Here is a 16,153-nt window from a genome sequence, read left to right on the forward strand (position 1 = left end):
GTAAAAGTAGTTTAATTCCATAAACCGTTTCATTTGTAAAAGTGGTTTAATCCCATAAACCGTTTCATTTGTAAAAGTAGTTTAATTCCATAAACCGTTTCATTTGTAAAAGTGGTTTAATCCCATAAACCGTTTCATTTGTAAAAGTAGTTTAATTCCATAAACCGTTTCATTTGTAAAATTATTCTTAGTTATATTCGTTCTACAGTAAAACATTAGTATTAATCCTGGAAAATATTATATTATCCATAATACTGTTTTGTGGTTTTAAATTTTCCAAAACCAGAAGTACAAGTATATTTGCCATACTTGATTTCATGATACGTAGTTTTTACTGTAAGTAAAACTAACAGAAGGTATATTTGGTCAGGATGTAATTAACTTTTCTTACTGTTTTAAGAGATGTATATTACTAAGTAATTTACTCTTTGTTTTATCCATTTGAGTTCTATTAACCATACTAATATGACTGATGTGCCTGATGCGACGTTCTTCAGGCGTCAGAAACGATATGATATTTGACACCCTAGGCCTGCCGGCCAAACTGTAGCGAAAAGTGAAGGTGTGGGATTGTCATTCCCATATAGATCTATACACAAATTCACGCCCTTCCTACACGAGATTCTGGTTAATAAGTCAGGACTTAATGTCGTACCTAGATAAGTACACCATGAAGAGTCTCACAAATTTATTGTTTCAACGAGATTTACGATGTATTATTACCCCGAGATTGCTAACCCTGGTACTCTGTATTGTACCCTTGTTAATGCAAACCGGGTATGATGTGTTATTGTCACACCCCCAAACCAAGGATGGCGGAAACGTCCGGGGGTGGAGGACTTCATGTATAGTATCATAACAGCAATTGTAATAGTAATTCAAGCAAACACAACCAACATATATATAATTGAAAAAATATTACATCATTGTATGAATTACATGTTTACGAATCAATTACAATATGTTGATAAAATATGAAATAGTAGACGCCTTAGCGTCCCATCCTCAAAAGCACTTGATTACCTGTTTAATGATTTCCTGAGAATACAAGTTGTTTGAAAAAGTGTCAACACAAAGGTTGGTGAGTTCATAAGCTTTTCATTTGTAAAAGTAGTATTTGTGTTAGAAAAATCCAATATTTTCCTTAATGTGTAAATGTAGTATTAAAACCCAAAGACCGAAATGTATAAGTAATTTGTCATATTTATAGTAAAACAATGCAAGTTTAAATCGACATAAACTCGTTAAATTTTAATGAAGTTCCCGTAAATTCCAATGTTTGTTAATACTTTATGTGAGTTTATTATAACCATACTATGACCAAGGTTGCCTAAAACGACGTTCTTCAGGCGTCGGAAATGTTATGACATTTGTCACCCCAGACCTATCGGTCTAACTGTTGCATGCAGTTTAGGTGTGGGTTTGTCAAACCCAATATAGATCTATACACAAGTATCACGCTCTCCCTCAAGGAGACTCTGGTTACAATACAGGACTTAATGGTAATTTGAAGTAATTGTCTCACAAAGTCATTAACGGAATTTCGTGTTATGAAAACTTGGTACCGTATGGCCGTACCTTGCTTAATGAAAATATCCTTTGTATAAATGTACCCTTTTTAAATGTATGTGTTATGTAATGTATCATAAACTATACCTATTATAGTTTATCAACCAAGGGTAGTACGTGGTAATGTATGCAAACTATATTCAAAATAGTTTATTTAATGTTTGAATGTATCGATTGTACTTTGATTATAATCACTTGTTATTCTTTATATTTTATATGACCAAATCCATTTGTAAACTGATGTATGTCTAAATATTAAGATAAAATGTCATATATTGCAGTAACATATAGTCACATAAAGATATACACCTTGCTCAACATGTTACAAGATGAAATGAAATTAACAGCAACTTTTCGTTAAAAACAGTTTATGTTACCGTTCTTAGAAAATTTATAGAAAAATCATCACAGCTCTAAATCCAAATCCGCAAATTTTGAGAGTTTGGAATATGAGTCTAGTTTGTTCGTGAATTTTATCACGATTTTTAGTGATCTCTAACAGAGGTGAAAATGTTCATAATCACAGACTGGTCGGGGTTTGCCTCTCAAATGACAGGCAGTTTTGTAAAAATCACCATTAATTGTAGAAAAATCATTTGGAGGTGTGCAAGTAGTCATTTTAAAGCTAAGAGTTTGAACTACTTGCATCTGAAACAGTTTTGAAAACTAAAATTTTTAAGTTAGCCAAAACAGTCCGTGATTAACGTCCATCTTTTCTGATGCAATCTGTTAGAAAAAGTTTAATTGTGTTCTTGATGATTTTACTTGTATTCCCCCCTTAAAACTTAAGAAAAACATGTAAATGTATGGTATGAACTCACCTTATGTGGTTTCAGTGGATGAAAGTGAGAGAGAGGAAGTGTTCAACTCAAGAACACTAAGAAGATGTCTTGATGATTCGAAAATCTAACACCGAATAAGATGGAACTTGTGTAAGATATCAATGATTTGAGTAGAATGGAGTTTAATAATTATGTGAATGATGAAGATACTTACTAATTGAAGCAAGAAATCCCTGGAGAAAGCCTTGAAGTTCTTGAAGTTGAGAGAAAAGATGAGAGAATTTTGGAGAGTGTTCTTGGTTGCTAAGTGTAGAATGAAAGAGTTTTTATGGAGAATGAGGAGAGAGGATCAATCCTCCAGCTCTTAGAACGTGGGAAGAGCTGGAGATTGGTTGTAAAGGTCCACTAAGGAGACAAGGAGTAGTGGGAAAGAGTGGATGATCATAGAGTGAGGTGGTGGTGGCTTGCTTTTGTCATAAAATAAGGAAAAGCAAATATTCCCTCAATAATTAGTCCAACCACCAATTCTTTTAATACATTTTTATAAAAACCCTGGAGATTTATATATTTTGGGGCCTTAGTTTATAAAATAAAGTTTTGGGTGAAAATCCCACGTTAAAATAATGAAAAACGGAGTTAAAACGAAGTCGTAGTCGAAAAACCGGAAAAATTATGACACGCAAACATGCATGTCGTCTTCTTTTATGACAGGGGCTTCCTTGATACTCATTGCGTGTCCTAAACATGCGAGTCGTAAGTTTACCACAGACAAATGTGTGTCGTCTTCCTTTATGACAGGGACTTCGGTCCTGAAGCTTCAGTTTTGGGTCCTTAAGCCTATTTTACCCGTTTTTACCCCGTTTCAAGTGGTTTTTGACCCAGTTAAGGGTCGGGATGGCCCGAATGATTACAAAAAATTAAAGGAACTTTTGAGAGAGATTTGGGAGAGATTCGGGAGAGATTTGGGAGAGATTTTAATAGAGAGAGGTTGAGTGAAAGAGATTGTGAGAGGTTTCGTTTGTGATCTTTTTGAGTGTCCGGCTTCGCAACGAAAGGTCCATAAACCCCGTTAAGCCATGATTTAGTGTCTTACACAATCCCGATGATTGTGCAATAGTGTTTTATCGCTTTGGTTTGTTGTTTAGCATTGTTAAGGCTAAGGAAAATCAAACACATGAACTTTCCAAATGATGATTTCTCATTAAAATAGCGAATTGTATAGTGATTACATAACGTAAACCCTAGCATACAAGGGTTATTGGAGTTGACCGGTTTGACTTTTTGACTTTGAATTGACCGAAATTTGACGGTTGTCACATCATCCCCCCGTTAAAAGGAATTTTGTCCCGAAATTTTCATTTTGACTGGGATTTCAAGAGTTTGGGAAGAGATGTGGATACTTTTGTTTCATCTGATCCTCGCGTTCCCAGGTGAATTCGGGTCCTCGTTTAGCGTTCCAACGTACCTTCACGATGGGAATACAACTTTGTTTCGTTCGTTTGATTTCCCGGTCCATGATCTCCACAGGTTCTTCCACGAAGTTGAGGCTCTCATTGATCTCGATTTCCTCGAGTGGAATAATGAGAGTCTCATCGGATAGGCACTTTTTCAAGTTCGAGACGTGGAAGGTAGGATGCACATTACTAAGTTCGCGGGGTAGATTGAGTTTGTAAGCTACGGGGCCGATTCTAGCGAGAATCTCAAAAGGTCCTATGTATCTTGGATTCAGCTTCCCACGCTTTCCGAAGCGTATCAAGCCTTTCCAGGGTGAGACTTTCAAAAGGACTCGGTCTCCCACCTGGAATTCCAAGGGTTTCCTCCGCTTGTCTGCGTAGCTTTTCTGTCGGTCTCTTGAGGCTTTAAGTCGTGCTCGGATTTGTACGATCTTTTCGGTGGTTTCGCGGATGATTTCTGGACCGGTGAGAGTGCTATTAGAGACTTGCCCTCTAGCTAGCTGTGTATCCCCCACCTCAGCCCAACACAGGGGTGATCTGCATTTGCGACCGTAAAGAGCTTCGAATGGAGCGACTTTGATGCTAGTATGATAGCTGTTATTGTAGGAGAATTCGATAAGCGGTAGATGGGTATCCCATGCTTTACCGAAGTCTATCACACAAGCTCTTAACATGTCTTCCAACATTTGAATGGTTCGCTCGCTCTGTCCGTCGGTTTGTGGGTGGTAGGCCGTACTCATGTCAAGCCTAGTTCCCAATGATTTTTGTAGAGACTGCCAAAACCGTGAGGTAAATCTACTATCTCTATCGGAGATAATGGATATCGGCACACCATGGAGTCGTACAATCTCTCTGATGTACGTTCTAGTCAGCTTCTCCATCTTGTCGGTTTCTTTTATTGGAAGAAAGTGTGCTGATTTGGTCAATCTGTCTACAATTACCCATATTGTGTCAAGACCGCCCGATGTCTTAGGCAGCTTGGTTATGAAGTCCATTGTTATTCGTTCCCACTTCCACTCAGGTATATCCGGCTGTTGTAATAGCCCGGATGGTTTCTGGTATTCGGTTTTGACCTTAGCGCAAGTCAGGCACTTGCTCACATAGGTAGCAATCTCAGCTTTCATGTTCGGCCACCAGTATAATTTCTTGAGGTCCAGATACATCTTATCCGACCCGGGATGGATGGAGTATCGAGTCTTGTGTGCTTCATTCATGACGACATCTCGGAGTCCACCGAACTTCGGTGTCCAAATCCGGTTCATGATATAACGTGCTCCATCCTCCTTGACTTCTAAGTTTTTATCCATTCCCCTTAACGTCTCTCCTGCCACCTTTTCTGGTTTCAAAGCTTCCAGTTGAGCTTCCTTGATTTGTATGGTCAGGTGGGAATGGATTGTCATTGTTAAGGATTTTACTCGGCGGCCCGAGTACTCCTTCCTGCTTAGAGCATCGGCCACTACATTGGCCTTGCCCGGATGATAACGAATTTCGCACTCGTAGTCATTCAGCAACTCCACCCATCTCCTCTGTCGCATGTTGAGCTCTTTCTGATTGAGGATATGCTGAAGACTTTTGTGATCAGTGAAGATAGTGCATTTCGTGCCGTAGAGGTAGTGTCTCCAGATCTTCAAAGCGAATACCACTGCTCCTAATTCCAGGTCGTGCGTAGTATAATTAACCTCGTGCGTCTTAAGCTGTCTCGATGCATACGCGATAACCTTCCCTCTCTGCATGAGCACACATCCGAGGCCTTGATTCGAAGCATCACAGTACACTACGAAGTCCTCGGTTCCCTCTGGGAGAGACAAGATCGGTGCGCTGCATAGGGCTTGTTTTAACGTTTGGAAAGCAGTTTCTTGTTTATTTTCCCACTTGAATATCACACCTTTCTGCGTCAAAGTGGTGAGTGGTTTCGCAATCTTGGAGAAGTTTTGTATAAATCTTCGATAGTAGCCAGCAAGCCTAAGGAATTGTCGAATTTCGGTTGGCGTCTTGGGTGCTGACCAATTCTCGATTGCCTTGATCTTGGAGGGATCCACATGTATGCCTTTCTCACTTACCACATGTCCAAGGAAATCCACTTCTCTAATCCAGAATTCACACTTAGAGAACTTAGCATAAAGCTTCTCCGCTCTTAGCGTCTCTAGCACTTGGCGTAGATGTAGGCGATGCTCCTCCTCGCTTCGCGAGTAGATCAAGATATCGTCGATGAATACGATTACAAACTTTTCTAGGTAGGGTCGACACACTCTATTCATTAGGTCCATGAATACCGCAGGTGCGTTTGTTAAACCGAAGGACATCACCACAAACTCGTAGTGCCCATAGCGAGTTCTGAATACAGTTTTGGGAATATCTTCTTCTTGAACTCGTAGTTGATGGTAGCCTGACCTTAGGTCGATCTTTGAGAAGAAATTTGCTCCTTGGAGTTGGTCGAAAAGGTCGTCGATTCGGGGCAGAGGATATCGGTTTTTGATGGTGAGCTTGTTTAGTTCCCGATAATCGATGCACATGCGAAAGGATCCGTCCTTCTTCTTTACAAAAAGGACTGGTGCTCCCCAAGGTGAGAAGCTTGGTCTGATGAACCCTTTGTTCAAAAGCTCGGTTAATTGACTGGACAACTCCTGCATTTCTGATGGTGCGAGGCGGTATGGAGCTCTGGCTACGGGGGTAGCTCCGGGTATTAAGTCAATTCTGAAATCGACTTGTCGTGCGAGTGGTACACCAGGAAGATCCTCTGGGAACACATCCGGGAAGTTACACACTTCGGGGATGTCCTTGATGTCTTTCACGTCTTGTTTCTTGTCTACTATGTGGGCTAAGAAGGCGTGGTACTCCTTCCGGAGATACTTTTGGGCTTTGATGCATGAGATGATTTGTAAATTCGCACTAGGTTTGTCACCATAGATAAGAAGGGTTTCGTCGTTTGGTAGATTGAGGCGAACGGCCCTTTCGTAACATAGAATGTCGGCACGGTGAGGAACTAACCAATCCATCCCGATGATTACGTCGAAGCTTTTTATGGTGACTGGCATCAGGTCAATTTAAAATGTATGGTTGTCTAGAGTGAGAGTACATTCTGAGTATATATCGCTAGTGCTTTCTATTTTCCCATTTGCCATTTCTACTACATAAGTATCCTTTAGTGATTGGGGATTTTGTTCAAGTAAATGTTTATATTGGTGGCTCACGAAACTCCTCTCCGCTCCACTATCGAATAGTACGCATGCATAAGAGTTATTGAGGAGAAACGTACCGGTAACCACCGTGGGATCCTCGACTGCTTCCCCGTGTCCTATTGCCAGGACTCTTCCTACTCCACCAGCATTAGGGGCTTGTGCTTTGGGGCAGTCTCTTTTGAAGTGACCTGCGTCTCCACAGTTGTAGCAGGTCCGGGTTGCCCCCGTACTGGCGACTTGGTTGATTGGTTGAGCCAGCGCTTTACAGAAACGAGCAGTGTGCCCCTTCCTGTCGCAGTTGTTACAGTGCATCTCCCTACAAGCACCAATGTGGTGAAAGTTGCACTTATTGCACTTAGGTAGTTTTCCTGCATATGGCTTCGGTGGTGCTGGAGTGGTAGCAGTAGTGGCAACATTAGTGGCAGCATGGACAGCAACAATTTGTTGCTTCTTAGCGGGGTCCTGTGCTGGTTGGCTCTTCTTTTCGTTCCAGAACTTCCTTTTGTTGTTTCCCCCTTTTGATTTATCAGTGGTGGTGGTTGTAGTATTATGACCGGCTCGGTGGTCAACAAGTTGTTGTGCCAGCTCCCTGGCACTGTCAAAAGTAGTTGGCCTTGAAGCCAGGACACTACTTTGCACGTGGAGAGACAGTCCCCAAAGGTATCGCTCCACCTTTTTCTCCTGCGGAGTAACCATTGTTGGGCAGAGGAGAGCCAATTCATTGAATCGGGTGGTGTAGGTTTCAAGGTCAGAGCCCGTCATCCTGAGGTTCCAGAGTTCTTGTTCCAGCTTTTGAATTTCACCTCTCGGGCAGTACTCCTTCATCATCAACGTTTTTAGTTCTGCCCAGGTTATGGAGCTAGCCACTTCGAGAGTAAGTGACTTAACCCGGCAGTTCCACCAAGTAAGGGCCCGGCCGGTGAAGGTTAAGGTTGCGAACTTAACTTTGCTCGCTTCGGGGCAGGAGCACACCTGAAAGACTACTTCGGTCTTTTCAAACCATTGCATCAACGTGATGACTCCCCCGCTTCCATTGAAGTTGTCGGGTTTGCCATTTGTGAAGTCCTTGTATGAACACTCTTTTGCACGCCACGTACTGTCTCCGTGGATAGAGTGTGTAGCTCCCGATCCCGAGCCACCAGCTCCGTTGGTCCCTATATGTGACATTGCGGCCGCTACGGCTGCTGTTACTGCAGCCTGGAACATCGCGGGATCAAACTGTGGAGGCGGCGGCGGAGGAGGTGTTGCTGTGTTGCTGGAAGGTCTTGGTCTTCTTCTTGGCGGCATGGTTCTGTCATAAGTCGTAAACCAATGTACTTTTAGTAAAAGTGTATTTATAGGGAGAGAAATCTTTTATACATAAAGTATATTATTACGTTGTTTTCCGGTATGTTTACGATACATACGATTTTATACTTTTTATTGACCCAATACATTGGGTTATGAGGTAAAATGAAAGTATAAAATATTTTTATTATAGTAACACAAAATACTCCTATAGTATTTGTAAATGTTTAGTTTTGAGTTCTTAAAGCATTTAGTTACTTTATAATATTCATCATACTTTTAATGAGAATTTATAAGTCCTTGTCTTACCCGTTCGGCTAACGACCCTCCACCGATCAAGGAAGCGGTGGGTGAGAGTGGACACCCATTAAGTTGCCATTTTATAGGCAACAACCTTATACCCCCCTTATAGACCGGCTTCGTGAATGAGGCGTACTAGCGGTAAGACGAGTTTGTTAGATTTGTTGTCCATCCTGACCATCCCCCGGTATATGCAAGTCAATTCCCGGACAGATATAGTTGATCAGGCTATATCCTTCCCAGACTTGATTTACATATACCAAGGCATACCCATAATGTACAACTCCTCTTCTTTTATTTTATGTTGTTGTAGTTATGACACTATGTGAGCATGTATGCATGTATTTATACTTTTTAATAAAAAAAATCATTTATTTTCTAAAAGTATATTTATTTGAAAAATGCACAAATCAGAGACTATTAGTCCCAATTGTGTTTATAGTTTGTATATCTTATGTGGTTTGATATACTTAATTCACTATAAACTGCGCTCTGATACCAATCTGTCACACCCCCAAACCAAGGATGGCGGAAACGTCCGGGGGTGGAGGACTTCATGTATAGTATCATAACAGCAATTGTAATAGTAATTCAAGCAAACACAACCAACATATATATAATTGAAAAAATATTACATCATTGTATGAATTACATGTTTACGAATCAATTACAATATGTTGATAAAATATGAAATAGTAGACGCCTTAGCGTCCCATCCTCAAAAGCACTTGATTACCTGTTTAATGATTTCCTGAGAATACAAGTTGTTTGAAAAAGTGTCAACACAAAGGTTGGTGAGTTCATAAGCTTTTCATTTGTAAAAGTAGTATTTGTGTTAGAAAAATCCAATATTTTCCTTAATGTGTAAATGTAGTATTAAAACCCAAAGACCGAAATGTACAAGTAATTTGTCATATTTATAGTAAAACAATGCAAGTTTAAATCGACATAAACTCGTTAAATTTTAATGAAGTTCCCGTAAATTCCAATGTTTGTTAATACTTTATGTGAGTTTATTATAACCATACTATGACCAAGGTTGCCTAAAACGACGTTCTTCAGGCGTCGGAAATGTTATGACATTTGTCACCCCAGACCTATCGGTCTAACTGTTGCATGCAGTTTAGGTGTGGGTTTGTCAAACCCAATATAGATCTATACACAAGTATCACGCTCTCCCTCAAGGAGACTCTGGTTACAATACAGGACTTAATGGTAATTTGAAGTAATTGTCTCACAAAGTCATTAACGGAATTTCGTGTTATGAAAACTTGGTACCGTATGGCCGTACCTTGCTTAATGAAAATATCCTTTGTATAAATGTACCCTTTTTAAATGTATGTGTTATGTAATGTATCATAAACTATACCTATTATAGTTTATCAACCAAGGGTAGTACGTGGTAATGTATGCAAACTATATTCAAAATAGTTTATTTAATGTTTGAATGTATCGATTGTACTTTGATTATAATCACTTGTTATTCTTTATATTTTATATGACCAAATCCATTTGTAAACTGATGTATGTCTAAATATTAAGATAAAATGTCATATATTGCAGTAACATATAGTCACATAAAGATATACACCTTGCTCAACATGTTACAAGATGAAATGAAATTAACAGCAACTTTTCGTTAAAAACAGTTTATGTTACCGTTCTTAGAAAATTTATAGAAAAATCATCACAGCTCTAAATCCAAATCCGCAAATTTTGAGAGTTTGGAATATGAGTCTAGTTTGTTCGTGAATTTTATCACGATTTTTAGTGATCTCTAACAGAGGTGAAAATGTTCATAATCACAGACTGGTCGGGGTTTGCCTCTCAAATGACAGGCAGTTTTGTAAAAATCACCATTAATTGTAGAAAAATCATTTGGAGGTGTGCAAGTAGTCATTTTAAAGCTAAGAGTTTGAACTACTTGCATCTGAAACAGTTTTGAAAACTAAAATTTTTAAGTTAGCCAAAACAGTCCGTGATTAACGTCCATCTTTTCTGATGCAATCTGTTAGAAAAAGTTTAATTGTGTTCTTGATGATTTTACTTGTATTCCCCCCTTAAAACTTAAGAAAAACATGTAAATGTATGGTATGAACTCACCTTATGTGGTTTCAGTGGATGAAAGTGAGAGAGAGGAAGTGTTCAACTCAAGAACACTAAGAAGATGTCTTGATGATTCGAAAATCTAACACCGAATAAGATGGAACTTGTGTAAGATATCAATGATTTGAGTAGAATGGAGTTTAATAATTATGTGAATGATGAAGATACTTACTAATTGAAGCAAGAAATCCCTGGAGAAAGCCTTGAAGTTCTTGAAGTTGAGAGAAAAGATGAGAGAATTTTGGAGAGTGTTCTTGGTTGCTAAGTGTAGAATGAAAGAGTTTTTATGGAGAATGAGGAGAGAGGATCAATCCTCCAGCTCTTAGAACGTGGGAAGAGCTGGAGATTGGTTGTAAAGGTCCACTAAGGAGACAAGGAGTAGTGGGAAAGAGTGGATGATCATAGAGTGAGGTGGTGGTGGCTTGCTTTTGTCATAAAATAAGGAAAAGCAAATATTCCCTCAATAATTAGTCCAACCACCAATTCTTTTAATACATTTTTATAAAAACCCTGGAGATTTATATATTTTGGGGCCTTAGTTTATAAAATAAAGTTTTGGGTGAAAATCCCACGTTAAAATAATGAAAAACGGAGTTAAAACGAAGTCGTAGTCGAAAAACCGGAAAAATTATGACACGCAAACATGCATGTCGTCTTCTTTTATGACAGGGGCTTCCTTGATACTCATTGCGTGTCCTAAACATGCGAGTCGTAAGTTTACCACAGACAAATGTGTGTCGTCTTCCTTTATGACAGGGACTTCGGTCCTGAAGCTTCAGTTTTGGGTCCTTAAGCCTATTTTACCCGTTTTTACCCCGTTTCAAGTGGTTTTTGACCCAGTTAAGGGTCGGGATGGCCCGAATGATTACAAAAAATTAAAGGAACTTTTGAGAGAGATTTGGGAGAGATTCGGGAGAGATTTGGGAGAGATTTTAATAGAGAGAGGTTGAGTGAAAGAGATTGTGAGAGGTTTCGTTTGTGATCTTTTTGAGTGTCCGGCTTCGCAACGAAAGGTCCATAAACCCCGTTAAGCCATGATTTAGTGTCTTACACAATCCCGATGATTGTGCAATAGTGTTTTATCGCTTTGGTTTGTTGTTTAGCATTGTTAAGGCTAAGGAAAATCAAACACATGAACTTTCCAAATGATGATTTCTCATTAAAATAGCGAATTGTATAGTGATTACATAACGTAAACCCTAGCATACAAGGGTTATTGGAGTTGACCGGTTTGACTTTTTGACTTTGAATTGACCGAAATTTGACGGTTGTCACATCATCCCCCCGTTAAAAGGAATTTTGTCCCGAAATTTTCATTTTGACTGGGATTTCAAGAGTTTGGGAAGAGATGTGGATACTTTTGTTTCATCTGATCCTCGCGTTCCCAGGTGAATTCGGGTCCTCGTTTAGCGTTCCAACGTACCTTCACGATGGGAATACAACTTTGTTTCGTTCGTTTGATTTCCCGGTCCATGATCTCCACAGGTTCTTCCACGAAGTTGAGGCTCTCATTGATCTCGATTTCCTCGAGTGGAATAATGAGAGTCTCATCGGATAGGCACTTTTTCAAGTTCGAGACGTGGAAGGTAGGATGCACATTACTAAGTTCGCGGGGTAGATTGAGTTTGTAAGCTACGGGGCCGATTCTAGCGAGAATCTCAAAAGGTCCTATGTATCTTGGATTCAGCTTCCCACGCTTTCCGAAGCGTATCAAGCCTTTCCAGGGTGAGACTTTCAAAAGGACTCGGTCTCCCACCTGGAATTCCAAGGGTTTCCTCCGCTTGTCTGCGTAGCTTTTCTGTCGGTCTCTTGAGGCTTTAAGTCGTGCTCGGATTTGTACGATCTTTTCGGTGGTTTCGCGGATGATTTCTGGACCGGTGAGAGTGCTATTAGAGACTTGCCCTCTAGCTAGCTGTGTATCCCCCACCTCAGCCCAACACAGGGGTGATCTGCATTTGCGACCGTAAAGAGCTTCGAATGGAGCGACTTTGATGCTAGTATGATAGCTGTTATTGTAGGAGAATTCGATAAGCGGTAGATGGGTATCCCATGCTTTACCGAAGTCTATCACACAAGCTCTTAACATGTCTTCCAACATTTGAATGGTTCGCTCGCTCTGTCCGTCGGTTTGTGGGTGGTAGGCCGTACTCATGTCAAGCCTAGTTCCCAATGATTTTTGTAGAGACTGCCAAAACCGTGAGGTAAATCTACTATCTCTATCGGAGATAATGGATATCGGCACACCATGGAGTCGTACAATCTCTCTGATGTACGTTCTAGTCAGCTTCTCCATCTTGTCGGTTTCTTTTATTGGAAGAAAGTGTGCTGATTTGGTCAATCTGTCTACAATTACCCATATTGTGTCAAGACCGCCCGATGTCTTAGGCAGCTTGGTTATGAAGTCCATTGTTATTCGTTCCCACTTCCACTCAGGTATATCCGGCTGTTGTAATAGCCCGGATGGTTTCTGGTATTCGGTTTTGACCTTAGCGCAAGTCAGGCACTTGCTCACATAGGTAGCAATCTCAGCTTTCATGTTCGGCCACCAGTATAATTTCTTGAGGTCCAGATACATCTTATCCGACCCGGGATGGATGGAGTATCGAGTCTTGTGTGCTTCATTCATGACGACATCTCGGAGTCCACCGAACTTCGGTGTCCAAATCCGGTTCATGATATAACGTGCTCCATCCTCCTTGACTTCTAAGTTTTTATCCATTCCCCTTAACGTCTCTCCTGCCACCTTTTCTGGTTTCAAAGCTTCCAGTTGAGCTTCCTTGATTTGTATGGTCAGGTGGGAATGGATTGTCATTGTTAAGGATTTTACTCGGCGGCCCGAGTACTCCTTCCTGCTTAGAGCATCGGCCACTACATTGGCCTTGCCCGGATGATAACGAATTTCGCACTCGTAGTCATTCAGCAACTCCACCCATCTCCTCTGTCGCATGTTGAGCTCTTTCTGATTGAGGATATGCTGAAGACTTTTGTGATCAGTGAAGATAGTGCATTTCGTGCCGTAGAGGTAGTGTCTCCAGATCTTCAAAGCGAATACCACTGCTCCTAATTCCAGGTCGTGCGTAGTATAATTAACCTCGTGCGTCTTAAGCTGTCTCGATGCATACGCGATAACCTTCCCTCTCTGCATGAGCACACATCCGAGGCCTTGATTCGAAGCATCACAGTACACTACGAAGTCCTCGGTTCCCTCTGGGAGAGACAAGATCGGTGCGCTGCATAGGGCTTGTTTTAACGTTTGGAAAGCAGTTTCTTGTTTATTTTCCCACTTGAATATCACACCTTTCTGCGTCAAAGTGGTGAGTGGTTTCGCAATCTTGGAGAAGTTTTGTATAAATCTTCGATAGTAGCCAGCAAGCCTAAGGAATTGTCGAATTTCGGTTGGCGTCTTGGGTGCTGACCAATTCTCGATTGCCTTGATCTTGGAGGGATCCACATGTATGCCTTTCTCACTTACCACATGTCCAAGGAAATCCACTTCTCTAATCCAGAATTCACACTTAGAGAACTTAGCATAAAGCTTCTCCGCTCTTAGCGTCTCTAGCACTTGGCGTAGATGTAGGCGATGCTCCTCCTCGCTTCGCGAGTAGATCAAGATATCGTCGATGAATACGATTACAAACTTTTCTAGGTAGGGTCGACACACTCTATTCATTAGGTCCATGAATACCGCAGGTGCGTTTGTTAAACCGAAGGACATCACCACAAACTCGTAGTGCCCATAGCGAGTTCTGAATACAGTTTTGGGAATATCTTCTTCTTGAACTCGTAGTTGATGGTAGCCTGACCTTAGGTCGATCTTTGAGAAGAAATTTGCTCCTTGGAGTTGGTCGAAAAGGTCGTCGATTCGGGGCAGAGGATATCGGTTTTTGATGGTGAGCTTGTTTAGTTCCCGATAATCGATGCACATGCGAAAGGATCCGTCCTTCTTCTTTACAAAAAGGACTGGTGCTCCCCAAGGTGAGAAGCTTGGTCTGATGAACCCTTTGTTCAAAAGCTCGGTTAATTGACTGGACAACTCCTGCATTTCTGATGGTGCGAGGCGGTATGGAGCTCTGGCTACGGGGGTAGCTCCGGGTATTAAGTCAATTCTGAAATCGACTTGTCGTGCGAGTGGTACACCAGGAAGATCCTCTGGGAACACATCCGGGAAGTTACACACTTCGGGGATGTCCTTGATGTCTTTCACGTCTTGTTTCTTGTCTACTATGTGGGCTAAGAAGGCGTGGTACTCCTTCCGGAGATACTTTTGGGCTTTGATGCATGAGATGATTTGTAAATTCGCACTAGGTTTGTCACCATAGATAAGAAGGGTTTCGTCGTTTGGTAGATTGAGGCGAACGGCCCTTTCGTAACATAGAATGTCGGCACGGTGAGGAACTAACCAATCCATCCCGATGATTACGTCGAAGCTTTTTATGGTGACTGGCATCAGGTCAATTTAAAATGTATGGTTGTCTAGAGTGAGAGTACATTCTGAGTATATATCGCTAGTGCTTTCTATTTTCCCATTTGCCATTTCTACTACATAAGTATCCTTTAGTGATTGGGGATTTTGTTCAAGTAAATGTTTATATTGGTGGCTCACGAAACTCCTCTCCGCTCCACTATCGAATAGTACGCATGCATAAGAGTTATTGAGGAGAAACGTACCGGTAACCACCGTGGGATCCTCGACTGCTTCCCCGTGTCCTATTGCCAGGACTCTTCCTACTCCACCAGCATTAGGGGCTTGTGCTTTGGGGCAGTCTCTTTTGAAGTGACCTGCGTCTCCACAGTTGTAGCAGGTCCGGGTTGCCCCCGTACTGGCGACTTGGTTGATTGGTTGAGCCAGCGCTTTACAGAAACGAGCAGTGTGCCCCTTCCTGTCGCAGTTGTTACAGTGCATCTCCCTACAAGCACCAATGTGGTGAAAGTTGCACTTATTGCACTTAGGTAGTTTTCCTGCATATGGCTTCGGTGGTGCTGGAGTGGTAGCAGTAGTGGCAACATTAGTGGCAGCATGGACAGCAACAATTTGTTGCTTCTTAGCGGGGTCCTGTGCTGGTTGGCTCTTCTTTTCGTTCCAGAACTTCCTTTTGTTGTTTCCCCCTTTTGATTTATCAGTGGTGGTGGTTGTAGTATTATGACCGGCTCGGTGGTCAACAAGTTGTTGTGCCAGCTCCCTGGCACTGTCAAAAGTAGTTGGCCTTGAAGCCAGGACACTACTTTGCACGTGGAGAGACAGTCCCCAAAGGTATCGCTCCACCTTTTTCTCCTGCGGAGTAACCATTGTTGGGCAGAGGAGAGCCAATTCATTGAATCGGGTGGTGTAGGTTTCAAGGTCAGAGCCCGTCATCCTGAGGTTCCAGAGTTCTTGTTCCAGCTTTTGAATTTCACCTCTCGGGCAGTACTCCTTCATCATCAACGTTTTTAGTTCTGCCCAGGTTATGGAGCTAGCCACTTCGAGAGTAAGTGACTT

The 16,153-nt window shown here is 41.4% G+C and overlaps 2 protein-coding genes across 5 annotated transcripts; both read right to left on the minus strand.

The window, feature by feature from the left end:
* Nucleotides 1-877: 877 nt before the first annotated feature.
* LOC145136137 (uncharacterized) lies at nt 878-7,859 on the minus strand. 2 transcript variants are annotated; one of them, XR_013720251.1, is made up of 3 exons: nt 2,566-2,824; nt 2,391-2,475; nt 878-1,038 (listed from the first exon to the last, which is right to left on the minus strand). XR_013720251.1 is itself a non-coding variant. In XM_079070328.1 (2 exons), exons 1-2 carry the CDS (start codon nt 7,810-7,812, stop codon nt 1,028-1,030), a joined length of 762 nt encoding a protein of 253 aa, XP_078926454.1. In that variant the 5' UTR covers nt 7,813-7,859; the 3' UTR covers nt 878-1,027. The 2 variants fall into 2 exon arrangements, 1 of the variants encoding a protein (XP_078926454.1); XM_079070328.1 differs by lacking the exons at nt 2,391-2,475; nt 2,566-2,824 and adding an exon at nt 7,062-7,859.
* Nucleotides 7,860-7,980: 121 nt separating this feature from the next.
* On the minus strand, nt 7,981-16,143 carry LOC145136039 (uncharacterized). Of its 3 annotated transcripts, none has more exons than XR_013720189.1 (3): nt 10,850-11,108; nt 10,675-10,759; nt 7,981-8,275 (listed from the first exon to the last, which is right to left on the minus strand). XR_013720189.1 is itself a non-coding variant. In XM_079070240.1 (2 exons), exons 1-2 carry the CDS (start codon nt 16,094-16,096, stop codon nt 9,312-9,314), a joined length of 762 nt encoding a protein of 253 aa, XP_078926366.1. In that variant the 5' UTR covers nt 16,097-16,143; the 3' UTR covers nt 9,162-9,311. The 3 variants fall into 3 exon arrangements, 1 of the variants encoding a protein (XP_078926366.1); XR_013720190.1 differs by lacking the exon at nt 7,981-8,275 and adding an exon at nt 9,162-9,322; XM_079070240.1 differs by lacking the exons at nt 7,981-8,275; nt 10,675-10,759; nt 10,850-11,108 and adding exons at nt 9,162-9,322; nt 15,346-16,143.
* Between the last annotated feature and the right edge of the window lie 10 nt (nt 16,144-16,153).

The sequence above is a fragment of the Lactuca virosa genome, chromosome 9 (assembly GCF_052849685.1).
Source record: "Lactuca virosa cultivar CGN04683 chromosome 9, Lactuca_virosa_CGN04683_v6, whole genome shotgun sequence".
Classification (NCBI taxonomy): domain Eukaryota; kingdom Viridiplantae; phylum Streptophyta; class Magnoliopsida; order Asterales; family Asteraceae; genus Lactuca; species Lactuca virosa.

Coding starts and splice junctions, on each gene's coding strand:
- LOC145136137 (XM_079070328.1), bottom strand. CDS start 7,812: ATGATGAAGGAGTACTGCCCGAGAGGTGAAATTCAAAAGCTGGAACAA.
- LOC145136039 (XM_079070240.1), bottom strand. CDS start 16,096: ATGATGAAGGAGTACTGCCCGAGAGGTGAAATTCAAAAGCTGGAACAA.